The 21,128-nt window shown below is 40.6% G+C and overlaps 1 protein-coding gene across 1 annotated transcript in view; it reads left to right on the forward strand.

Moving 5' to 3' along the window:
* Positions 1 to 19,922, forward strand: part of UBL3 (ubiquitin like 3) — a 151,368-nt gene extending 131,446 nt beyond the window's left edge. The window contains exons 3-5 of the mRNA XM_018555482.1: positions 5,262 to 5,348; positions 11,199 to 11,276; positions 18,751 to 19,922. Of these exons, the coding sequence (XP_018410984.1) occupies positions 5,262 to 5,348; positions 11,199 to 11,276; positions 18,751 to 18,803 (218 nt within the window). The 3' untranslated portion in view covers positions 18,804 to 19,922. The remainder of the gene's footprint in view (positions 1 to 5,261; positions 5,349 to 11,198; positions 11,277 to 18,750) is intronic.
* Positions 19,923 to 21,128: the final 1,206 nt, after the last annotated feature.

Raw genomic sequence — 21,128 nt, forward strand, 5'->3', positions numbered from 1 at the left:
CTCGAATAGGTCACAGTATATAAACAATCCGTGAAAAAAATATAAACAATCCGTGAAAAAAATATATATAATCCGTGAAAAAAATATATTAGAGAATTGGAATAAATTGGTCAACGAAAAAATAAACGTGAAAAGTGTGTACAAAGGAAGTTATTAGTGATATATATTGATGGTGGTATATATTTCGTAGCGGTAGTCCAACAGCCCCCCTTGGGTGGGTACTCACCAAATGGAGTTGGATCAAAGGCTTTTAGTTGGTGACACTTGAGCCTGCAATCGTGCTTTCAAACTTGGACCCAGTTGTTTTTAATCTCAGTCCCTGCAAGATGAGTGTTCGGTTTTTCTCCCTTACAGCGCTGGCTGTATCCCAGAAGTAAAGCTGGATCGTATCAGGCGCAGTGTCAAACAAAACTCCTTGCCGTGGTCCCGCAATATTTCAAAGATAAAAAAAGGAACTTTAAAGTTTGTTCCTGAGCTGCTTGTGCCGGCCGGATTTTTTTGCCTGTGTAAGTTACTGCTTGTAATAAAACTAAATATTTTTTGCACGCTACACTATGAGGGCTCTCTCCTTTTTTTATCTTTGAAATATGAACAGACATGTACTGGCTTTAAGACTACATCAAAGGGTACTACGGTTGGGTTGCAGTGCATGAACCCCTTGTATGAAGAGTTGAACTGTTCTGAGGACAAAGTACAGAGAATATGAGCACACTGGTCTACAGAGGAAAGACATATGATGGAATAGTTCTAGATTTGAAATGGAATGACCTAAATCAAGGCACACGATGCCAACACCCCTGGAAATGGTATATCAAAAAATTAGAAAAGTTGGGGTTTTTGGGCAGCCGACTGACAACTTACAAACCAAACATTTTTTAGAAAAAATATTTTATTTGATTAAAAGGTAAGTAGAATTAATAAAATTGACAACATGATTCCCCTGTAAGCTCACTCCACATTAGTTAAGTTCATTCATATAAAGATGACATTTAGAAACTTATGCAATGGAACATGATTGAAAAACATGATAATTGAAAAATTCATGAACACATGAAATGATTGGTATAAAGACAGGTGATGGAGGAGCTGGATTTTCTCAACGTTTCGCACTAAATAGCGCTTCTTCAGGAGATGGAGAGGGAAGTTGTCTATACAATTTAAGAAAGATATATAGAAGATATAAACATCATTGAACTTCTAACACAGCCACTTGAACTTGTCCCTCTCCATCCCCTGAAGAAGCGCTATTTAGTGCGAAACGTTGAGAAAATCCAGCTCCTCCATCACCTGTCTTTATACCAATCATGTCATGTGTTCATGAATTTTTCAATTATCATGTTTTTCAATCATGTTCCATTGCATAAGTTTCTAAATGTCATCTTTATATGAATGAACTTAACTAATGTGGAGTGAGCTTACAGGGGAATCATGTTGTCAATTTTATTAATTCTACTTACCTTTTAATCAAATAAAATATTTTTTCTAAAAAATGTTTGGTTTGTAAGTTGTCAGTCGGCTGCCCAAAAACCCCAACTTTTCTAATTTTTTGGAATAGTTCTAGAAGTGACCGCAGCAAGAGGTTACAGTAAAATGGATTCTCTATATTCCTCACTGACTAGACTAATGGCAGCCGTACGCGTTCAAGTCGTTCGATATAACGATCATTTTGCTGTGATCATTCACTGCACATTTTGATCAAAAAAGATCAGTTTATGTCTAATGGGGCAATTTATTACTGGTGGAAAATCAAATCAAATTCATCCCAGTTGATCATATTCTTTGTTGTATCAAGTAATCTGTTTGATTGTTTTAAACAATCATTGATTGTTTACTTTCTATGTATGACCAGCATTACTCTACTGTGGTTTTGAAAAAAATAAAAAGCACCAACTTGGTTGGTTTCTATTCCTTCACCTGTCCTGCTGCCCTTTCCTCCAACCCTCACTTTGTTCAAGTACTGCAGCCCCTGGAAAAATTCTTCACATCTGACAGTTCCACGAGTGTCAGGTGCTTGCATCCTCCGCTGCAAGCTGTAGTCCCATCTGCTAATCTCATTGTCACTACTAGGTCCTGTAGAAATGTAGGGACCAGTGGGAGGAACGTCAAAGTGCAGCCAAGGACCTGGCCTTCAGCACTCCCAGTTGTGCGTAGGTTGTTAGGTGGCTGTTGCTGTGCAAGAGAGATGATCTGTGGAATGGGCAGTGGGACAGGCAAGTGGAAACCCTCTTATTTTACAGATGGTACTTTTTGTTGTTGTTTACTCAACAGTCACTTTAAGGGCTTGTGTACCTGAGCAAGCGTTTGAGGTGCTTTTGAAACACATGCCAACACAGGTCAGCAGATTCTTAATTCACTTCAGTGTGGTTGACGGTTCTAGGACTGCATTTGTCCTGCAGCCTGCGTTTGCATTGCAGCCAAAGCAAGTCAAGTGCAGCCTTTTGCGTTGAAATGTGCGCAATTGAGCAGTGGTGCGTTACAATGCAAAAGCCAATATTTGACAGCAACACAGTAAGTGGCGTTCTACTCAAGATCTATTTCCTTTTAAATATCTTTCTTTGAGGGTGCACCAGTGGTAAAAAAAAATGGAGACACCCCCTTCCCCTCTGCTACCAAAGAGGCATCATCACATCATCATATTTACATGATCAATGCATTCTGTTAGAAAGCATAGGTAGGGATACATCTTGTAATATATTTGTAAAATTAATTTTGAATACAGGTGAAATGGTCAATTTTCTTGTAACTCAACAAAATTAATTTAAAATAAAATAGATCAAAACCCTTTAAGCTTCCCTTTAATTACAGTGGAGGTTTTTTTTTTCTCAAAAAGCAATTGTGTGTGAAACTGCAGACATAATCTGCCTGGCTCTGTTTTATGCCCAGTTGGGCTAGGCAGTGAATGGACCGGCTTTACTGCCTGTCTTCTAAAGGCCTGTTTGTTTGTTTTTGACAGATAGCTTTTAAGGTGACACACGCAAGTATATTGTGCAGAAAGTCTTTCTACAATTATGAAGCATCTGTAGTCCATTATTTGAGTTGAAGGCCCTTGTCTGAGGGAGGAATCAGCTGTTACTCCTCGATCACATCTGGCATCTCAGAATTTCCATTTTTCTTTCTTACTCTCCCATGAGCCCTCTGCCAGCCATTTATCATTTCCTCTGTCACAGCTGACAGCACAGCCCTGCTTTTATTAGGAGAAATACGTTATGATTTTGCGATTTGCTCTTTTTTTTCCCCCCCCCATTTAATATGTATTATTTTTCGAGAACATATTTTTGTTTATAAATGTGATAAATAATGGGTTTGTTTTCATCCTTCATGCTGAGATGAGAGCCTTGCTTATCCCGTGCTGTTAGCTGCTTCTGCTGATCCGGCTCTCAATTCTGGCACAGCTTCTGTGTTTACGACCTCTGTCTGCGTTCTATACTTCTCAGAGTCATTCCGCCATATCTTGCATTGCAGCAGCTTTTCTATTATCCTCTGTTTTAATTTCACCTCCGGTGTTTTATACAAGGCAGACGGAGCGCTGCAATCACCTGAGTGCCAGGCCATTATTGGATAGCTGATGTCACTGTAAAGGTCATGTGCGAAATAAGAAACGTCTCGTATCTGAGCAGCATCCATAATTGTGCCATGTTCTGCAATATTTATTCTCCCAGTGTTACGCCAGGTCACCCACTTATTCCATGGACTGCATGACATTGATTCTGACCGAGAAAAGTGGCTAATAAATCAGCAGCTGATCCGTGAGATCATTAATTGCTGTAAGCATGCGTTTTCCTTCACTTCTTGCCAGATTAAGATCAATTACAAAATAGTTTTTGTTCTGTGCTCCAGTATGATTGTAGTTTAATTTTTTAAGAAGCTATGTCTTGGGGGGGAATTCAATATATGACTTCAGCTTGTTCTTTAGGGTGTGCTCAGTTGCTCACTGAAGCTAAGTCTTCTGTTATTAGTGGAAGAAAGTTTCCAGAGGAATAAAACTGTATTGTACTGAAATTGCAGTCCATTCCCAAAACAATCCCACTATCATTGGCGGTCAGTGGCATTTTAAAATCCCCTTCCTATCATTGGTGGTTGCCGGGACTTTAAATCCCCCCCCCAAAAAAAATCTCAACATTGGGTGACCAGGGTGCTTTAACCACCCCTGCTTTGAATGAAGCATTCATCCACTGTGGCATCTTTCTTCGTTCCATTGGTCCCCTGCACCTATGCACTTTTCTCAAGTCATGGCTCTCTATTGTAAACAGTTTACATTTGTGATTGCTCTGGCCATCACAGTGATCAGTGAATGGCAGGATCAGAGGCATTGTGTGTGCCCACCTACAGTAAAGTAAAGGTCCAGTTAAAAAGTCCACTCAGCATAACTACTCCCCTGCAGCCGTTTTAGTACAACTCCCTTAAGGAAGTAGTTGAGTTTGTGTTTTACAACCACCCTTTCATACTCCCAAGTATGTATAAGCAGGGCTGTATTGTACTTAGAGTTGGAGGTGGTCAGGACCTTGGTCCTTCTTTTTTATGGGCTCCAATTTAGAGCTATTTAGAAAATGGGAAGCTAACAACAATAGGGATTTAACTTGCTGAGAAACTAGGTGCACAACATGAACACAGTGACTAAAATCGCAAGGAATAGGTTATGTTTAAAGAGGAACTGAACACTAGAGCCTATGCCCCAGAAAATGGCAGACAGAGGGCAAAGGACTAGCCACCAGTATTTTCTGTGGGCTCCCTTTTTTCTGATTCTGTTCTGCGCTGTGTCTCTGTGTGGCCATCTTGTTAGAGGGAGGGTTTTGCGTCTTCATATCAGAGCCTCCAGCAAGGAGAACAGTAAGTAGGACATAAATACCAAATCTCACTCCAAATCTCTTGAGACTAGCAGTCAGAGGCAGCAGAGCCTAGATCTCACACTGCAGATATACAGCTATGAGGCTGCAAGCAGAGGAGTGCGTAGGCACCGTCACATACCAGGAAATGGATTGCTGTTTTTAGGAGGAATTCAGGAGGAAAGATACATTTTTCAAGGTACTTCTTAGGGACAATTAAGATTTCAAAATGTTCCCTATAACATAGCAAATGTTCAGATCCACTTAATTGTAAAACATTCACGTTTTTCAGTATCAAGCTATTGATATTTTATTTTGTGATTTATTAATGTGCAGGTTTGAATTATTTGCACTATTCCAGGTTGTTAAATGAGTATTCAAAAAGTCAAAAGCATATTTTAAATGTAAAAAGCTCACTCAGTGTCTTGTGTTTTTCAGATTGGGAAGAGGAGCAGGTCAGCAGTCCGTGCATTCTCCGACTCATTTATCAAGGACGCTTCCTCCACGGCAATGTGACTTTAGGAGGTATTGGCTCACATTTTTCATTGCAGTCTCATTAAAAGTTATGTTAGACTTTTAAAGCAATCAAACCAAGCTGCCTGCATAGTTAGAGTGCTTCACAGCGGTTGGTGCAGCGCTATAAAAAAACACCAACGTGTTATCGGGTAATGGTTGGGTTTGCAGAGTTGCTGGTGTCATTTGTGTCAAAGCTGTTTAAACTTGGCTTGTCCATGTTTCTACTGAGTTTTTCTGTTTCCTGAATAGGGATACAATGTAGAATGACTACTTCCAAGGTGGGCAGAGCTATTATTTAATTATTGCCCACCATGTCAGGAGGCAGATCAGGGTCAGGAGCTCTCAGCTCTATGCAAATCTGTACTATAGAGTAGCAGACTTGCTTGTATACAAATATTGGAGTTGTTGCTCCTGACTTGTGTTAAACGTGACAACTCTGTCCTGTCCCAGAACGAGCATGTAGCCAGGGAAGTTTCAGGAATCCTGCATGCTTTTTCTGGGTCAGAGATTCATAAAGGGTAAGGATAATGAACCTTACCGCTCACAATTTAAAAAGTCGGCAGCTCTCTGACCAGTTCCCTTAGACGGCCTTGAATGAAGAAATGGGACACTGTCCAATCTGCTGGCCAAAATATTTGTTAAAAAAAAAACACCTTCCTGTGCTATATTTCTGGTCTAGAAAGGGAAGGCCCACCAGCTGCATGCTACCATTCACATAAGTGCTAATATAATAATCCTGTAAAAACTTTATGCTGGTCATGTGATCTATAGTCACAGCAAACTCCTTTCACCCAGCCCTAGCTGTACACCATCTGTGTATGTCTGAAGGCTCACAAGTCCATTAAGGCTTTGCCAGAGGTGAGGCCTAGCACCAGGAGAGGACAAAGGTTAAAGCATTATGTCAAGGCAAAATAAAAACCATATTCAGTACGTCTCTGGAATACATGCACATTTCCCTATATTTTATGCCTTTAAACACTCCGCAAGCACAGAATAAAATAGCTGTGTGGTCCTAACTTCCTTCCTAACTTGTGATAACAGCATTCCTAAGCACTTGGTGTCAGCCCAACCTACTTCATTTTTGATGGATTACAAAGAACACAAACATCTCCTCATTTCCATATCCCCCCCTGCGTACAGGCAAGGGAGCACATGACGTTATCAGCTCACACTTCCGGTGTTATATTTAGCAGAACAAAAGGAGGCAAATAAGAAATGTTCATTGTTGGGGCTTTAATTTTGACTTGGCGAAAAGTTGAGGCTGGGCTTACAATCCAGGGTCCTCAATGAAACCATTGAGAAGACAAGTGCAGATACATGATATATATATATATAAGTGAAACTCGAATAATTAGAATATCGTGCAAAGTTCATTTATTTCACAGTGTGTGTGTGTGTGTGTGTGTGTGTGTGTGTATATATATATATATCATTGTACTTTTTACTGACCATTACTAAATAAAAATTGATTTAGCAGTGAAGGGGTCAAGAATAAAGTTTCCATGTTAACTCAAAAGTTGTGCTTACTTAAAATACACTTTGTGACCCCCAAAGATTACCTCTTGACTGGGTATACAAAGAGGAAAATGGTGCACAGACGCCACTACCAGTGCTTGTAAAATGCAAGGCAGCCATTGGAGCATATTTTACTGCCAGTGTTACCTGACAAGATGAAATGTATTTATATAATGCTGTCTATTTACGTATGCCTTTACATGCGCACATTCAAACCAGTCCCTGTCCCCAAGGAGCTTACAATCTAAGGTCCCTATCTCACATGCATACATACAGGGCCAGCCTTCCAGCATGTCTTTGGAGTGTGGGACACACAGTTAGAACATGCAAACTCCATGCATATAGTGTGCTGACCAGGGACCTCCAGTATTGCAAGGCAAAAGTGCTAACCACTATGCCACCGCTGCAGAATGCCCTCATTTGGGACTCGGTTATAAATGGATGAGAATATAGAGGGAGGTATATTATACAAATGAGGATGCTTCAATGGGCTGTTTTTTTCCCCCCTGTTTTTTATTTTATTGTTTTGTGAAAATCTAGCTTATTACTGGAGTTATTAGCTTCTATATGCAATGCAGTCAGTTGTATCTGTCTGGTGATTGCAGAGAAGTGACAGATTATATGATAAACACAGCAAGCTGTAGGGAGGGAAGGAACACAGGGGCTCTTGTAGTGCTCAGCGGCAGCCTGAATCAGTGCATGTAACAGATAAGAACCTCTGATTACACTTTTCAGTAGACACAATCTCTGCAGTATATGTACTGAAGGCAACTTTATCATGGAAATGTCATAGATTTTAAGTGTTAAGATATTTTACAGATGATGCTGTGAAATATTTCAAGTGCTTCTGCCCAGCACCTTCAGCAAGAGTCGCAAGGTCTCCGCATAAAAAGAATAGCATACATGTGTAATTCACAGTTATGGTGGCACTCACTGGGCACTTTAAAGATGGACTTGCACCCAGATGTAATATCCGCTTATTAATGCTGAACAACTCGAGACAGATATTAAAGGGTTATTAAACCCTTGCATGTGTTTACATATATCTGCTGCTAGCAAGCAGTAGATAAATGCAAAACGATTTTAAAAAAAACCCTTTTCAAACAGGTTTAAACTTACCTGTGTGTCCACCACGCGCTCCCGTCCGAACATCTGAAAATTTCTCGGGCAGCCGCAAAGGATCTTGGGGCGGGCGCATGCGCAGTTCAGAAATAACTTTGACTTTAATGTCACTTTAAGAACACAAGTTAATGCAGCTTTGTATTGCTCAATACATCCACAAAGCCCACTGGATATTTCCGGCAGATAGAAAAGTCACAAATGAATGTAGCTCTGTAATTGATCCTTAAATGTATTTTTTCAAATGCAACTAATGTAATTACAGTAAACTCCCCGTTATCCGGCATTTACGGGGATTGGCAGATTACGGATACATTTAGTTTCTGGTTGCTTGAGAGTTACTATAAAAAACAGGTTTAACTAATGCCATACGCCGTACTATACAATATCATAAATTCTGTATTCACTTCATATTAATATTGAAATGCAGTAATCAAAGACAAATAGACACACGTTCATTTCCAGGATAATACATGCCGCAGATCTGCAAAACAGTGAGTATACGGGATTTATTGTTCTGGTTAGAGGAATACCGGATAACAGAATTTACTGTAGTTGGACTGGTATCAGCCTCTTCCAGTCCACTGCACAACAGAACTCAGACTGGGGGAGGGAGAAGCAAGACAAGGAGCCAATCAGTTGATCCCCAGTGCAAGGAGCATGGTGATAGGAGAGAACAGAGTGACAGAGAGATGAGCTCATTGGCCTGCTTGTTCTCTTTCACGGTCCAGTCACAGGCTGGGGGAGGGACAAGACCTGTAAGTGTTACTTAACTGAAACTGAGAAAATTCACGTTGCCCAAACTGCCAGACAGGGCTGTGCAGTGTGGCAGAGCTGTGTGAATCTCAGAACTGGATTGAGAGTAATACATATTCTTTGCCAGGTAAAATCGCTCTGATATATGTATTCCATCTCTGTATTTACCTGTTTACTTGGAGTTTAGCTTTAAACTAGCTAAGTCCATTCTGGGAGCCGCATACCAAAAGAAGTGCAAAGTCTTAGCTTGTTTTCTTTAAAAATCAGCTACAGCCTGACTAACAAATCCTGTCCCCCTAACAACATGCTGCCAGGTGGGACTCTTGCTCCCTTGTCTCTTTGCAGAGGTCTGACACGCACCCCCTGCTAAGACAGCCAGAGTTCTTCAATAAGTGGGAAGCTTTGTACAGAATAGAGGCTTTTCTACTCAGGCTGTGGTTGCTGTAGAAAGAAAATGAATGGTAAGGTATTGAGTACCCTTTGTTTTGATGCACCTGGAATGTACGAGGGAGGATAAAAAGGTAAAGGCAATTTATAAATGACGCGGGAACAAGAACAGAAGGAGGCTTGCACAATGCAGCATATTTACATAGCCTGTTGGATAGTTCGACCATGCACAGTACAGCACTTGGACTTTAGTTGGGTTGTAGTCATGTGGACAGAAACACGGACGCTCTGTTGTGCGATTGCACCATTATTATTATACAGGATTTATATAGCGCCAACAGTTTGCACAGCGCTTTGCAAAATAGGGAAGGCATTATAATTACAATTCAAGACAAGATGGTATGGAGGACCCGCCCATGAGGGCACCATTGAAGTACAAGGTGCCGTAGTGCCCTTTCTTTGGGCAGTCTGCGCACTAGTCAGCTGATTTACACTCGGAGCTCATTTGGGATTGGGGGAAGCAGCACCAGGAGCCAACTAGTTGTGCTGCAGTGCAGGGAACATTCAGATAGGAATGGAGAACACTGATGAATGCTCATCAGCCTGCTGCTCCTCTTTGGGGAGGAGACCTGTAAGTGTTACTGAACTGCTGCAGAGCAAAATCCGTTCTCCTGCTGTATAAATCTCAGAATGGGATGGAGAGAAATACAAATCCTTAGGCAGGTAAAACTGTCCCCTTGTATGTATTTTATTTATGTGTGTAGCTGTTTGCCTGGACTTCAGCTTCAAATAGTGGACGCCCGCCCCACCCACCCATGTAAAATCGCCACATTTAGGCAAAAACAGCGGCGGAGAAAAGGTAAAAAATATACTTGCCTTACACCCAGCTTTGCCCAAGGTGTCTAAGGGGAGGTGACGTCATGATCCTTCCAGTGAGAGCTGGGGAACTCTAATGTTCCCAAATCTTGCGCAAAGACATTCCTGCACTGTGCTGAAGCTTCTTCACGTGATGTTTGGGATATTCATCATTCCCAGGATATCAGAATGAATATGACATTGACCTCTCCTGTGCAGGAGCCGGGTGTAAGGTAAGTATATTTGTTTAACGTTTTACATAGGGAGGGGGAGGGCGCTATTAAATGAGCAGACATTGCATTTGGGGGTAATAAGTTGGTCGGTGTGCTCCTTTTTTGTTCTTGTGTTGCAGCTTCAGGTTCAGCTTTCTTCTCTGCAGTCTCTTCTAGTGTAAAATGTTAACATTGCTGCAGTAGAAGAATGACATGAGGTAGGATTAGCCTTGATTGGTATTGGACTTCTTAGAAGCTGGTGACCGTTAACAAAATTGCACGACTTTCATCTCTCATTCGTTTATTTTGTACCTAAATGATCTCCATAACTGCCCACAACTAATACATTTTGTTCCTTACTGTAGGAAGTATACAGAGTGGTGGATGTTCATATTATGGATCAATAGCTTGCCAAAGAACACACTGAAAAAATACTTGATTGATGCATTTTTATTGTACCAGTGACACTCATTTCCTGTACACTTCTGCCATCTTGTGGACAGTTCAGTAACAGCAAGTCATTTGCTAAAAATGTAAACTAGTTTTTTTGAAGCTTCTTTTTAACTTAACTTTGAACGTCAGGAGCTAGATATAGATAGATATATTAAATTAATTTACATTCTAAAGGTTTTGTAATTCCGTTCAGCCAGTCTCGTGATGTAGGCACATCTGCCAGACAGAACAGCAAAGTTGGTGACTTTGGTCAGTGCCCCTACTTAGCCTGCCAATTTCAAATGTAGACATAATTATTAAGTTCTCAATGTTCTTACTCCAATCATAAAATTAGACCCAAAGCTGTATGCAGTAAAATAGGACCTAAGCTTGACTTACAGTGCTGCCCCTTCCACCCTCAGTCTGAGTCTCGCTCTGTAGGGGATTGCGAGAAACTAATACAAAGGCTCATTCTGTTATTTACTTACTGCATTACAAAAACGGATTTGTTTTTATAAATAATAAAATTCTGTATATTTTTTTTCTTGTTTCTTCTAATATTTTGTTACTTTGTTTCATGCAGCATTAAAACTTCCACTCGGCAAGACAACAGTGATGCATTTGGTTGCCAGAGAGACATTGCCAGAGCCAAACTCTCAAGGTATGGTATTTTTGGGTGAGGTCTATGCAGTCATTGTGTGGAGAAACCTGGGGCCCCGCACTTGTTGCTATGTTGGGAAATATTTAGCATTATTTTGCTCAAGTTTGGGACCCTTTTTATGGTTTCCAGTTTGTTTAGTTTTGTGAGGATTTAGTTTTTCGATGAGCTAGATGAAACCAATCTTCTCACATCTAATCTTTAACAAATGGTGATTGACTCATTTTTAGGTATGCTCCTATTTCTAATAGTGAAACATCTGATCAGTTGTAAAGTTCAGATTTAATAGAGAAATTAAAAAAAACCTCTTTTAGAACCCCTAGCCGGCCCAGAAGAAAATCTTGTCAAGTGTGGTCCAGTTAGGTTCCAATGAAAAAACAAATGTTCCAGACACCCGTATTTTACCAATTATCTGAGGTTTACTGCCCTAAAACTGTGAAAGAATTGAGTGTTTGGACTACCTATACTCCTTTTACATCTAGCATGCCTTATCACCCAATACAATAAGGAACACAGCAAGTCCGTTGTATAAACTAGGAAACAACACTACATTACACATAGAGAGCAACACAACAAATATATACTGTCCGCTGCAGAGAAATTCCTGAATCCATCATGTCAGTGTGCAAAGGTAGAAGTGGGGATTCCTTGGAGATGATGCTTTCTCATTAAGGTGAAGCAAGTTGCTGTTGCATGTGCTTGCAGTTTGGCTTATACAACACACACACCATATTGGGCAACATACCAACTGTTCCAGATGAATTCTTGGGTCCCATAATTCAGTGTGCACAGGGAAGGAGAGGAGCAGACTTTGCAGCTAACCCTTTTTGATTCAGATGAAACTGGCTCTATGGAAGTTGAGACACGGCAACCTTTATTTCCCAAAGAAGTGAATAGAAGTTGGACCAAAGGCTGCCAAAGTTGGGGCTGCTTATGTATATGTATGTATAGTCCCTAGTGTACAGTTGAAGCATAATTCCTTATTCTGTGCATCTCTGGGGGTTATTTGCTGAGCTTACAAATGGCAATGCGGTAGTCTTTGGGTTTCCTTTTAGCAGCTTTATGACCCTGCACCAAACAGTGCATGTATTATAAGGAGCAATAGTAGTCCTAAATGCAGGCGGGTTGTGACTTAAATCTGTGCTAGAATGTCCAACATGGGTACGCAGAAGTCACAGAACCACAGGAAAATAGAAGTCCCCATTGACACCTGCTGACCACAAACCTGGATAATGCTGAAGACAAGGTGAGACACTGCCAAATGGTCCGGCGCACACAAATGGCAACAACAAATGTATGATCAAGACAATGAACTGCTAATGTCCTGGAAATACTGAAATGGTGCCAGAGCAGACCGTCAAATTTATCTTTATGTATTATGTGGACGACAGGATCATCACCCTTATGTCTTAACCAAAGGGGTGAGATAATGCAGCAACCATGAATACCGGCGTGAAATTGAAGCTTGTTCAGGCAAGCTGAAAAATATATTAAGAGGCATGAATCCCAGCAGCCAGAGTTCCGTTTATTAATATGAGATCAATGCAGGATGATCTCTGATTGGTTGTTGTGTCTTACTGAAGTCTGCACATCCTCTCTGCTATTCATCCCAACGTTCCTTGTCTCTGCCTTTCCAACACACTGATTTCCATGCAAAGTGCATTTTGTACTTCATTATCCCAGGTCCCTTTTGATTATTTGTAATATTTAATATTCATATTTATGTAAAATTCTGGAGAGATAAGTAACTTAACATTTCCCCAACATTAAACTACCGGCATGATTCCCTGAGAGAACAGCTCATTTACATGCTGAACTTTAACTAGGCATTTTACTGAAAGGGCAACCCCTTCACTGAGCAGAGGCTGCTCACAGCAGTGATGGCACTGTCATACGTATTGTCTGCCATTCATGGAAGATTGTAGAATGCACGCGCCTAATCTCTTTCATAAAAGGTTTTGTTTAAATGGGATAAGGGGCCAATCCCCTAATAATAATCCTAACGGCTCTACTAATGACCTGCTATGAAGAGCATACAGTACCTACCTTTTGATTAACATTAGGTTAAATGGTCTGTGCCAATAGCCAGGATTTGTATTCAAGTCATTGTGTGTGGGGGAGGGAGATAGGAGGGTTGCTGTTAGATGATAAATCCATTTTTATGTTTTCAAAGCATTTCTATATAGAGATGTAATTATATTTGTAGTACATAGGAAAACCACATGTATTCATTACATTGGCATGTTGTGCTTCCTCCTTTTGTAGTGTGGCACAGTTGGTTGTGCTTTACTGTTTGTCAGTGACATTTGATGTTGCAACCAATACACTATATTTCCACCACTCCTGAGCCTTGCTTGTAAAATCCCTTAGTTGCCTGTAGTCTAGTTTTCTGGGATCACACTGCTGATTGGTAAGGCTTGGGCTTTCCAGGTTTGCCTCAGTACAGCGTAAGTATTCACACCCCTGATCATTTAGAACAGAGGTGTCCAACTCAAATACACTGTGGGCCAAAATGTTTAAAAATGTCCTCCAAGTCGAGGGCCGGGCTGGTTCACACAGTATAAAGGTGCCCATACACTGCTCGATTCTCGTACGAGAATCGCGGGAAATCCGGCGATCGTACGAGAATCGAGCAGTGTGAACGGAGACGTGCGACCGTTTCTACTGTACGGTCGCACGTCTTCTGTCGAACCAGCATGCTCGAAAACCAGCCGGGAATCGTACGATTCTCGGCTGGTTAGAACGGTGCTCGGAAGACAAATGCTGAACGGGCCGGTGTGCGCACGCGCACACTGCCCGTTCAGCATTGCGGTCATCGGAAGCCCGCCCCTCAGGGGGCGTGGCTTGCGATGATCAAGAGTGCGATCTGCCTGTCCAAGATGGGCAGATCGTACGTTTTTTTAATCCCTTTACAACCATCGCAAGACTATGGTCTTGCGATGGTTGTACAGTGTATGGCCACCTTTATACCGTGGTTTATACAGTATATCACACAGTATGATACAGCGGCATATACAGTATATCACACGGTATGATACAGCGGCATATACAGTATATCACACGGTATGATACAGCGGCATATACAGTATATCACACAGTATGATACAGCGGCATATACAGTATATCACACAGTATGATACAGCGGCATATACAGTATATCACACGGTATAATACAGCGGCATATACAGTATATCACACGGTATAATACAGCGGCATATACAGTATGTCACACGGTATAATACAGCGGCATATACAGTATATCACACGGTATAATACAGCGGCATATACAGTATATCACACGGTATAATACAGCGGCATATACAGTATATCGCACGGTATAATACAGCGGCATATACAGTATGTCGCACGGTATAATACAGCGGCATATACAGTATATCACACAGTATGATACAGCGGCATATACAGTATATCACACAGTATGATACAGCGGCATATACAGTATATCACACGGTATAATACAGCGGCATATACAGTATGTCACACGGTATAATAACAAAGCCTGTACTTTTAATTATTAAAAAGCATGATACATAATTAGAATGAAACAACATTTTGTTTTTAACTTTTTTATTTACTTTCCCTTTTAAGAAATAGCCTAAATATTTGGCAAAAACAGACATTCAATAGTACACAGCATTTACAACAAAAGAATTTACTTACGAAAACGTTTTTCCATCTGGAAAATCATCAATTAGAGATGTTAAAAAAAAGTTTTATCTCTATTATTTAAATTACTGTAAAAAAAGTATGTTGGGGGGATGGTCACTGGGGACGGTATGGAGTCCTTACTGTCCCCAGTGACCATCCCCCCACATAATTTTTACTATCATTTAACCTCTTGCCGTCCGCCCGTAGTAAAAAAACGGACGGACGGCACTGCAGCATCTGAACGCACATGGCGGTACACAGGTGTCACAGATACTACTTTCAGTATATCTCTCCCCCTCTTCTCCATGACTTCTACAGTACAGAAGAAGTGATGGAGAAGGGGAGAGATATACTGACTGACAGTGTCACAGCACAGTACCTGCAGGCTGCGGCTCTCCCGGCTCTCTGTCGTCTGTGTTGGATCCTGATTCCCGCCAAGGAGCACCTCACGTCATCTGAACTGGACCTCGGGACCCTTCCTCAGTCACCTCACGGCCACACCTCCCTTGTCACGCTGTGCTGCTGCCTGCTGGGTAATGCAGTCCTCTGGCCGGCGGCAGCTCTCCGGCTCCTCAGTCCCATGATCGCCGTGGGCAGCGTGAGAGAGGTGCCGGCGGGCAGGGCCAAAGCTAATGATAATTATCAGGCGGGCCAGAGATAATTCCGTCGCGGGGCCGGAGTTTGACACTTATGATTTAGAAGAATGATGCTTATTAGCTTTGCCAAAATGCAGGCAGCGCGGGCTCTTGGTTCATGCCTTTATTTTATGATGTGGAGTTCTTTTGAAGAGTCTTTATCAATACTGACTAATTGTAGCCGTATGGGCACCTATTAGCAACTTTCTGAATGATGTCCTGAAGTTACCCCACTTGGAAAACCCCCTCCTTAGCCAAAAGGATCTGCTTTCAGAACTTTTTTAATCTAGCTTTTTCATTTGGGAAATGGCACATTGACATCCATCACGTCTTCCTGGGATATTGTAAGGTTTAAACAGAGTAGGGTGAATAAGTAACTGTTCGGGCTCCTTTAGTTCTCCATTGCCATTATACTCTGCCACTGGCCTTGGCTGGCTATAATGGCAATGGAGATAGTTAGAGAATCTTTTTTGTGCTTGTCCCAGAACAATGGAAGCTTAAAGTGACATTAAACCTTTAGATTTTTTTAACATAAAACAATACTGTAATGTGTGCCCTACTGTAATTCATGGTTGTTTCCCTTCTCTTTGCTGCTCTTCCTTTTACATCTGTATCTCTTCTCATGCTGAGGGAGAACTTCTGTTTTGCAGCAGACTGCCTTGTCTCTGGAATGGATACATGGTGTCTGTGTGTAGGTTTGCAACCTGAGCCAGCACTACAGGGAGAGGCACTCAGCTGCAAAGGGAAGTTCTCCCCCAGCATGAGAAGACATGAGGATTTAAAAGGAAGAGCAGCAAATAGAAGGGAAACTACCATGGATTACAGTAAGGCACACATCACAGTATTGGTTTATGTTAAAAAAATCTGAGGATTTAATGTCACTTTAAAGCTTAGGACTTCCCAGTATGCTGGCAGTGTGGTGGTAATATACAAAGCATGGTAATGTTGGTGCATTCAGTGGAGTCGGCCTCGCTTATCAAGGTCAGTCAAATGACAGCTGGAGAATTGGGAAGTTCTAAATGGTTTTATTGGGAGATATTTGTATGTGTATTGTATATACGTGAACATTAAATATGATCTGTTTATACATTAGTGTTGCCATATGGAATATTGGATATCTGTGGGTGTCTGGATGTTCATGGTTTTTATTGTGTGGAGGCCTCTTTCTCCCAGCACATTTCCACAGCTTATGAATGAAAACTTGTGTCTGATGTGACGCTATAGCTGTTACCTCAAACGTGTTTAAAAACCAGATTTCTTGGGCCTCATTCACACCTGTGCAGGTGTGACAGTGTGTCTGTGTGTATGTGCATTTTTATATAGGGCAGTCCCTCATTTTAGTGGGATACCCTACGCATGGAAATCGCACCAAAGAAGTCCATGGATCTTTTCTTTTTAAACATGCCGAACCAGAACACATAGTAACAAAGTACTATGTGCATGCTACTGTCTTACTATGTGCATGCTACTGTCTTACTATGTGCATGCTACTGTCTTACTATGTGCATGCTACTGTCTTACTATGTGTTTTGGTGCAATTCACACATGTCAAAGTGCATGGTGCAACAAGGTGTGTTGGGGTGCCTTTAGCAAAGAATTGAAGGCATCATCTTCCGTTTGTGTCTGAGCTTTGGTTAATGTTTCTGCACACTGTGACAATGTTCGCAAAAACACACACCTTTGTGCTCATTGCATAACGCGTAGTTGTGAACGAAGCCTTATGGGAAATGTTACCCGTTTTTACTACTCAGAAACCCCGGACGCCGTCCCTCCTGGACATAGCCCCAGTCTCACATGCAAATATTTGTTTTCCCATTATTATTGTTATTTACATTAAATGGCTGCAAAATATCTAGAATGGTGGAAGTAAATGCTTGCAGCTATAATATTTCCTAGTCTGTCTCCTACTCCATCCGGTGCTTGTTCTGTGTCCCAACATTTACTATGGTATGCTTTGCACGAGATACAAATGTGGGTCTGGATATATGAACTCTCTATGTATGACACTGCGAAATTCACAGCTATCGTGACATCAAAAGGGGAATAATTGTTTAAATAGTTTCTGAATATATCTGTAAACACGATAAAACTGTGTGCATAGTCGAAATTCTCCTTCCGTGTTTTTTATATCCAGGAGAACATGCGTAACCAACAAGATAAGTGGTGTTGCGTCTGAATTAGTGTGAGACAACATGGACTTCTTGAGTTTTATGCTTATAGATGTACCGTATATACTCGAGTATAAGCCGTCCCGAATATAAGCCGAGGTACCTAATTTTACCACAAAAAACTGGGAAAAAGTATTGACTCGAATATAAGCCGAGGGTGGGAAATGAGGCAGCTACTGGTAGATAGATACCAATAAAATTACATGAATATTTATTTAAAAGAAAAATAACCTAGCTCTGTAAGTGGAAAAGGGGGTACAGGGCTACATATCATGTACAGCTGAAAATCTCGGCCTATACTCGACTATATACGGTATACCTACTGTGATTGGCAGGCTGTTTACTGGACATTTCTTTATGATTGTATTTTTGTTTTATAAAAACTCACTCTAATCACTGGCGAGATTTGCGCTCTCTGTGTGTCAAGGTGACCATGTTCACCGGGACAAAAAGGGAAAAAATCCCAAATGTTAGTTATCACCAGAACAAGGGGTAGGGGGGAAATCTTCCAACGCCAAGACACTTGTTTCTTCTCACTTCCTGTTGCATCTCCAGGACAAGATGTCATCTAAAAACTACCCAACTGGACACACAGTCAGGTTTTATCCCTTCCCTACTCAAAACCAAAATAAAAGGTTTTGCCTCTTTATATCCGTTGGCTTTGTTTTCCTTTATGTTAACCCCTTCGTGACTGACGACATACAGTGTACGTCGCCAGCATCGGGGCTGGTGACTTTTGCCGCCGGGAGTCTGTTTAAACTTGTAGAGCCGACTGTCGGCTTTACAACAGAAGCGATAGGTTAAAATGTTGTAGTTGAGATGGGTGTGTCCGGCCTCTGCTTCTGGATAAACAAACTGAACCTTGAAGGTATTTTAAATCTGCTTTAGAAAGATTTCACCATTTCCATGAAACCTTCCCTGCATTGCAGACAATAGATTCTGTACTAGCGTTCTTTATTCATTTTGTTTATTGATGGCTCTGACTTCACTTTGCTTCTCTTGCAGGTCAAAGAAACCGCGAGAAAACCGGAGAGAGCAACTGCTGTGTAATTCTGTAAATGACGATGTGTCTGCGACGTGTGATGTAATATAGTCTTTGTCTTTCATGCTGCTGGAATAGAGGAGACCCATTGCTTCAGAGAACCTTAGAACAACACCCTGTCATCCTGTCTAAAGGACTGGTTACGTGAACTCTCATTAAACTCTTCATCAGAAGAGACTAAGGACATTCTCCAACCTGATTTTTCTGTTTTTTTTACTTTTTTCTCCCCCCACAAAATAACTTTGTAGTACGTCTAGTATCTCCATATTTGAATCCACTCAGTCTCCAGGGGAAAAAGTCGGTCCGTTCTCTTCCACAACAGTGAACATAATCTTGCTGCAGCATAACAATACAAACCAGAATCAATGATTTCAGGCTGCCCGTACACAGATTGCACTCGAGCCAGTCTTCAGCATCTGATAGCTGTAGCCATATTAATACAACAACTTACAGGACGAGTTACACTGGAAATCAAGGCTATCCAATCAGACTGAAATCTAAGTATTAGTGAGAAGAATTCTACCTAACCTATTTACTGCCCTTAGTGGCACACGGTAGTATCAGTTGAGCGATGATATGGTTTATTTTCAAGGAATGAAGTTTAAATGTGCCTGTAAACTGAAAGCACTCTGCAGGGGGCGCCGGAGCAATGTTTAATGTACTATCCTGTGCACTCTCTCTTGAGCATTTGTTGCATGCGCACTCGTACCATGCCTACGAGAGGAGTGCCTTTCCTAGCCTTAATATGGGAGGGTCAAGTATCCTATAGTCCATAAGCCTTTATTAATGTGCAGAGATATTAGCAGATGTCATTTATTAATCAACTTTGTGTTTTATTATCCAATGGTGATGTTTTCAGTGACAAAAAACCCGACTCATCCATAATCTAGTGTCCAATTTCATGCTATTGAAGATATTAAGACGACAGTTTGCTACCATAGTAACAAGACTTTGTTTTTTTGTTTTTTCTTTTTCTTTACGTAGCCGGCATTCGTACTAGTGCTTGCAAGGATATTAAAATCTCCGACAGGACAAAAACATTTATCCATTTCATTCACATAATTTAAAGATATACTATATTGAATTTGCACAGCACTAAAGCATGGATCTACGTTTCATTTTAAACTGTAAAAAATAAATAAATATATAAACGTTTTTATATTGTTTCCACTAGGGAGAAAAGTCTTCCTGGTTGAAATTACAAATATGTGTAGAATATATTTAATTAAAAAAAAATATATATAAAATGCATTATTATAGAATCTAACAATAGATCGGCATAGTGTAATAGATCAATATACCTATAAACGCTTTTGCCTATGGAACATGTAAAGTCACAGGTTGACCTAGCGTTCTGTATACAGTACTGGATGAAGGTGTCAAAAAGTTACCTATGTTCCATGTATTTTTTTTCTTTTCCCAACAGTCTGCATCGTTTTATCATAATCTGATCAATTTTTTTTTTTTTTTTTCGTCATGATAGCTTTGACAAAATGCTTTGTATGCATTCGGTCGTATTGTTCATACTGATCTCACTTTAAATTTGTAAAGAACAGTTTAAAAAAAGAAAACGTGAAGATAACGATTTGTAAATAGCACTAAGGAAAATGTCTTTCTTCAAACTGTACTGATATATAGATTCTTCTGTAACTAAATAAAATAATATTGTAGTGCATTTTTGTTGGTTGTCTGGTGGTTCTAATTGGGACTGTATTTGCTTTGATTATTTTTTTATATATATAAAACTGGAAAAAAAATTATTTGAAAATTTAAATCAATGCAATTTTTTTTGTTTCTGCAAATTAATCCCGCTGATTACTTTTGTAATCCCATTGATAGTGAATTGTTATGAGATTTTTCCTGTATAGCTACAGTATATAATAAAATAAATTGTCACAATCGTGTGACGTTTGTGTCTGAGCTTTTGGTGAACAAATAGCACTTATTTTCAACAATTCTTCAAAAGGAGATTGTGCCAAATGAAAAGGAGCTCTCGGTTCTTAAGCTTTCCATTAAAGCAGGTGCATTAGGCGGATATGGATACAGAAAAGACTATCGCTGCCTTGTTTGTGTATAATAAAGGTTTCATTTTGCAAAGATAAAACAAGTAAAGTGTAACAAGAAGTGGGAATGTTTACAATATACCAAGAAAGACCGAGGAGTCACATTATTAATCTGATTACATGGCAGGAGATACTCATACAGAGAGAAATATAGATACATGGAGAAAAATAGAGGATTTCCCCGAGGACAATATTCCAATTGCCAAGATAATGTGAAGGACATCATGCAAGGTGAGGAAGGGGGAATTGGGCAAGAGGGGGGAGGACCGAGATCAAGA

Source organism: Nanorana parkeri, unplaced genomic scaffold (genome assembly GCF_000935625.1).
Source record: "Nanorana parkeri isolate BGI_ZX_2015 unplaced genomic scaffold, ASM93562v1 scaffold198, whole genome shotgun sequence".
Lineage (NCBI taxonomy): Eukaryota > Metazoa > Chordata > Amphibia > Anura > Dicroglossidae > Nanorana > Nanorana parkeri.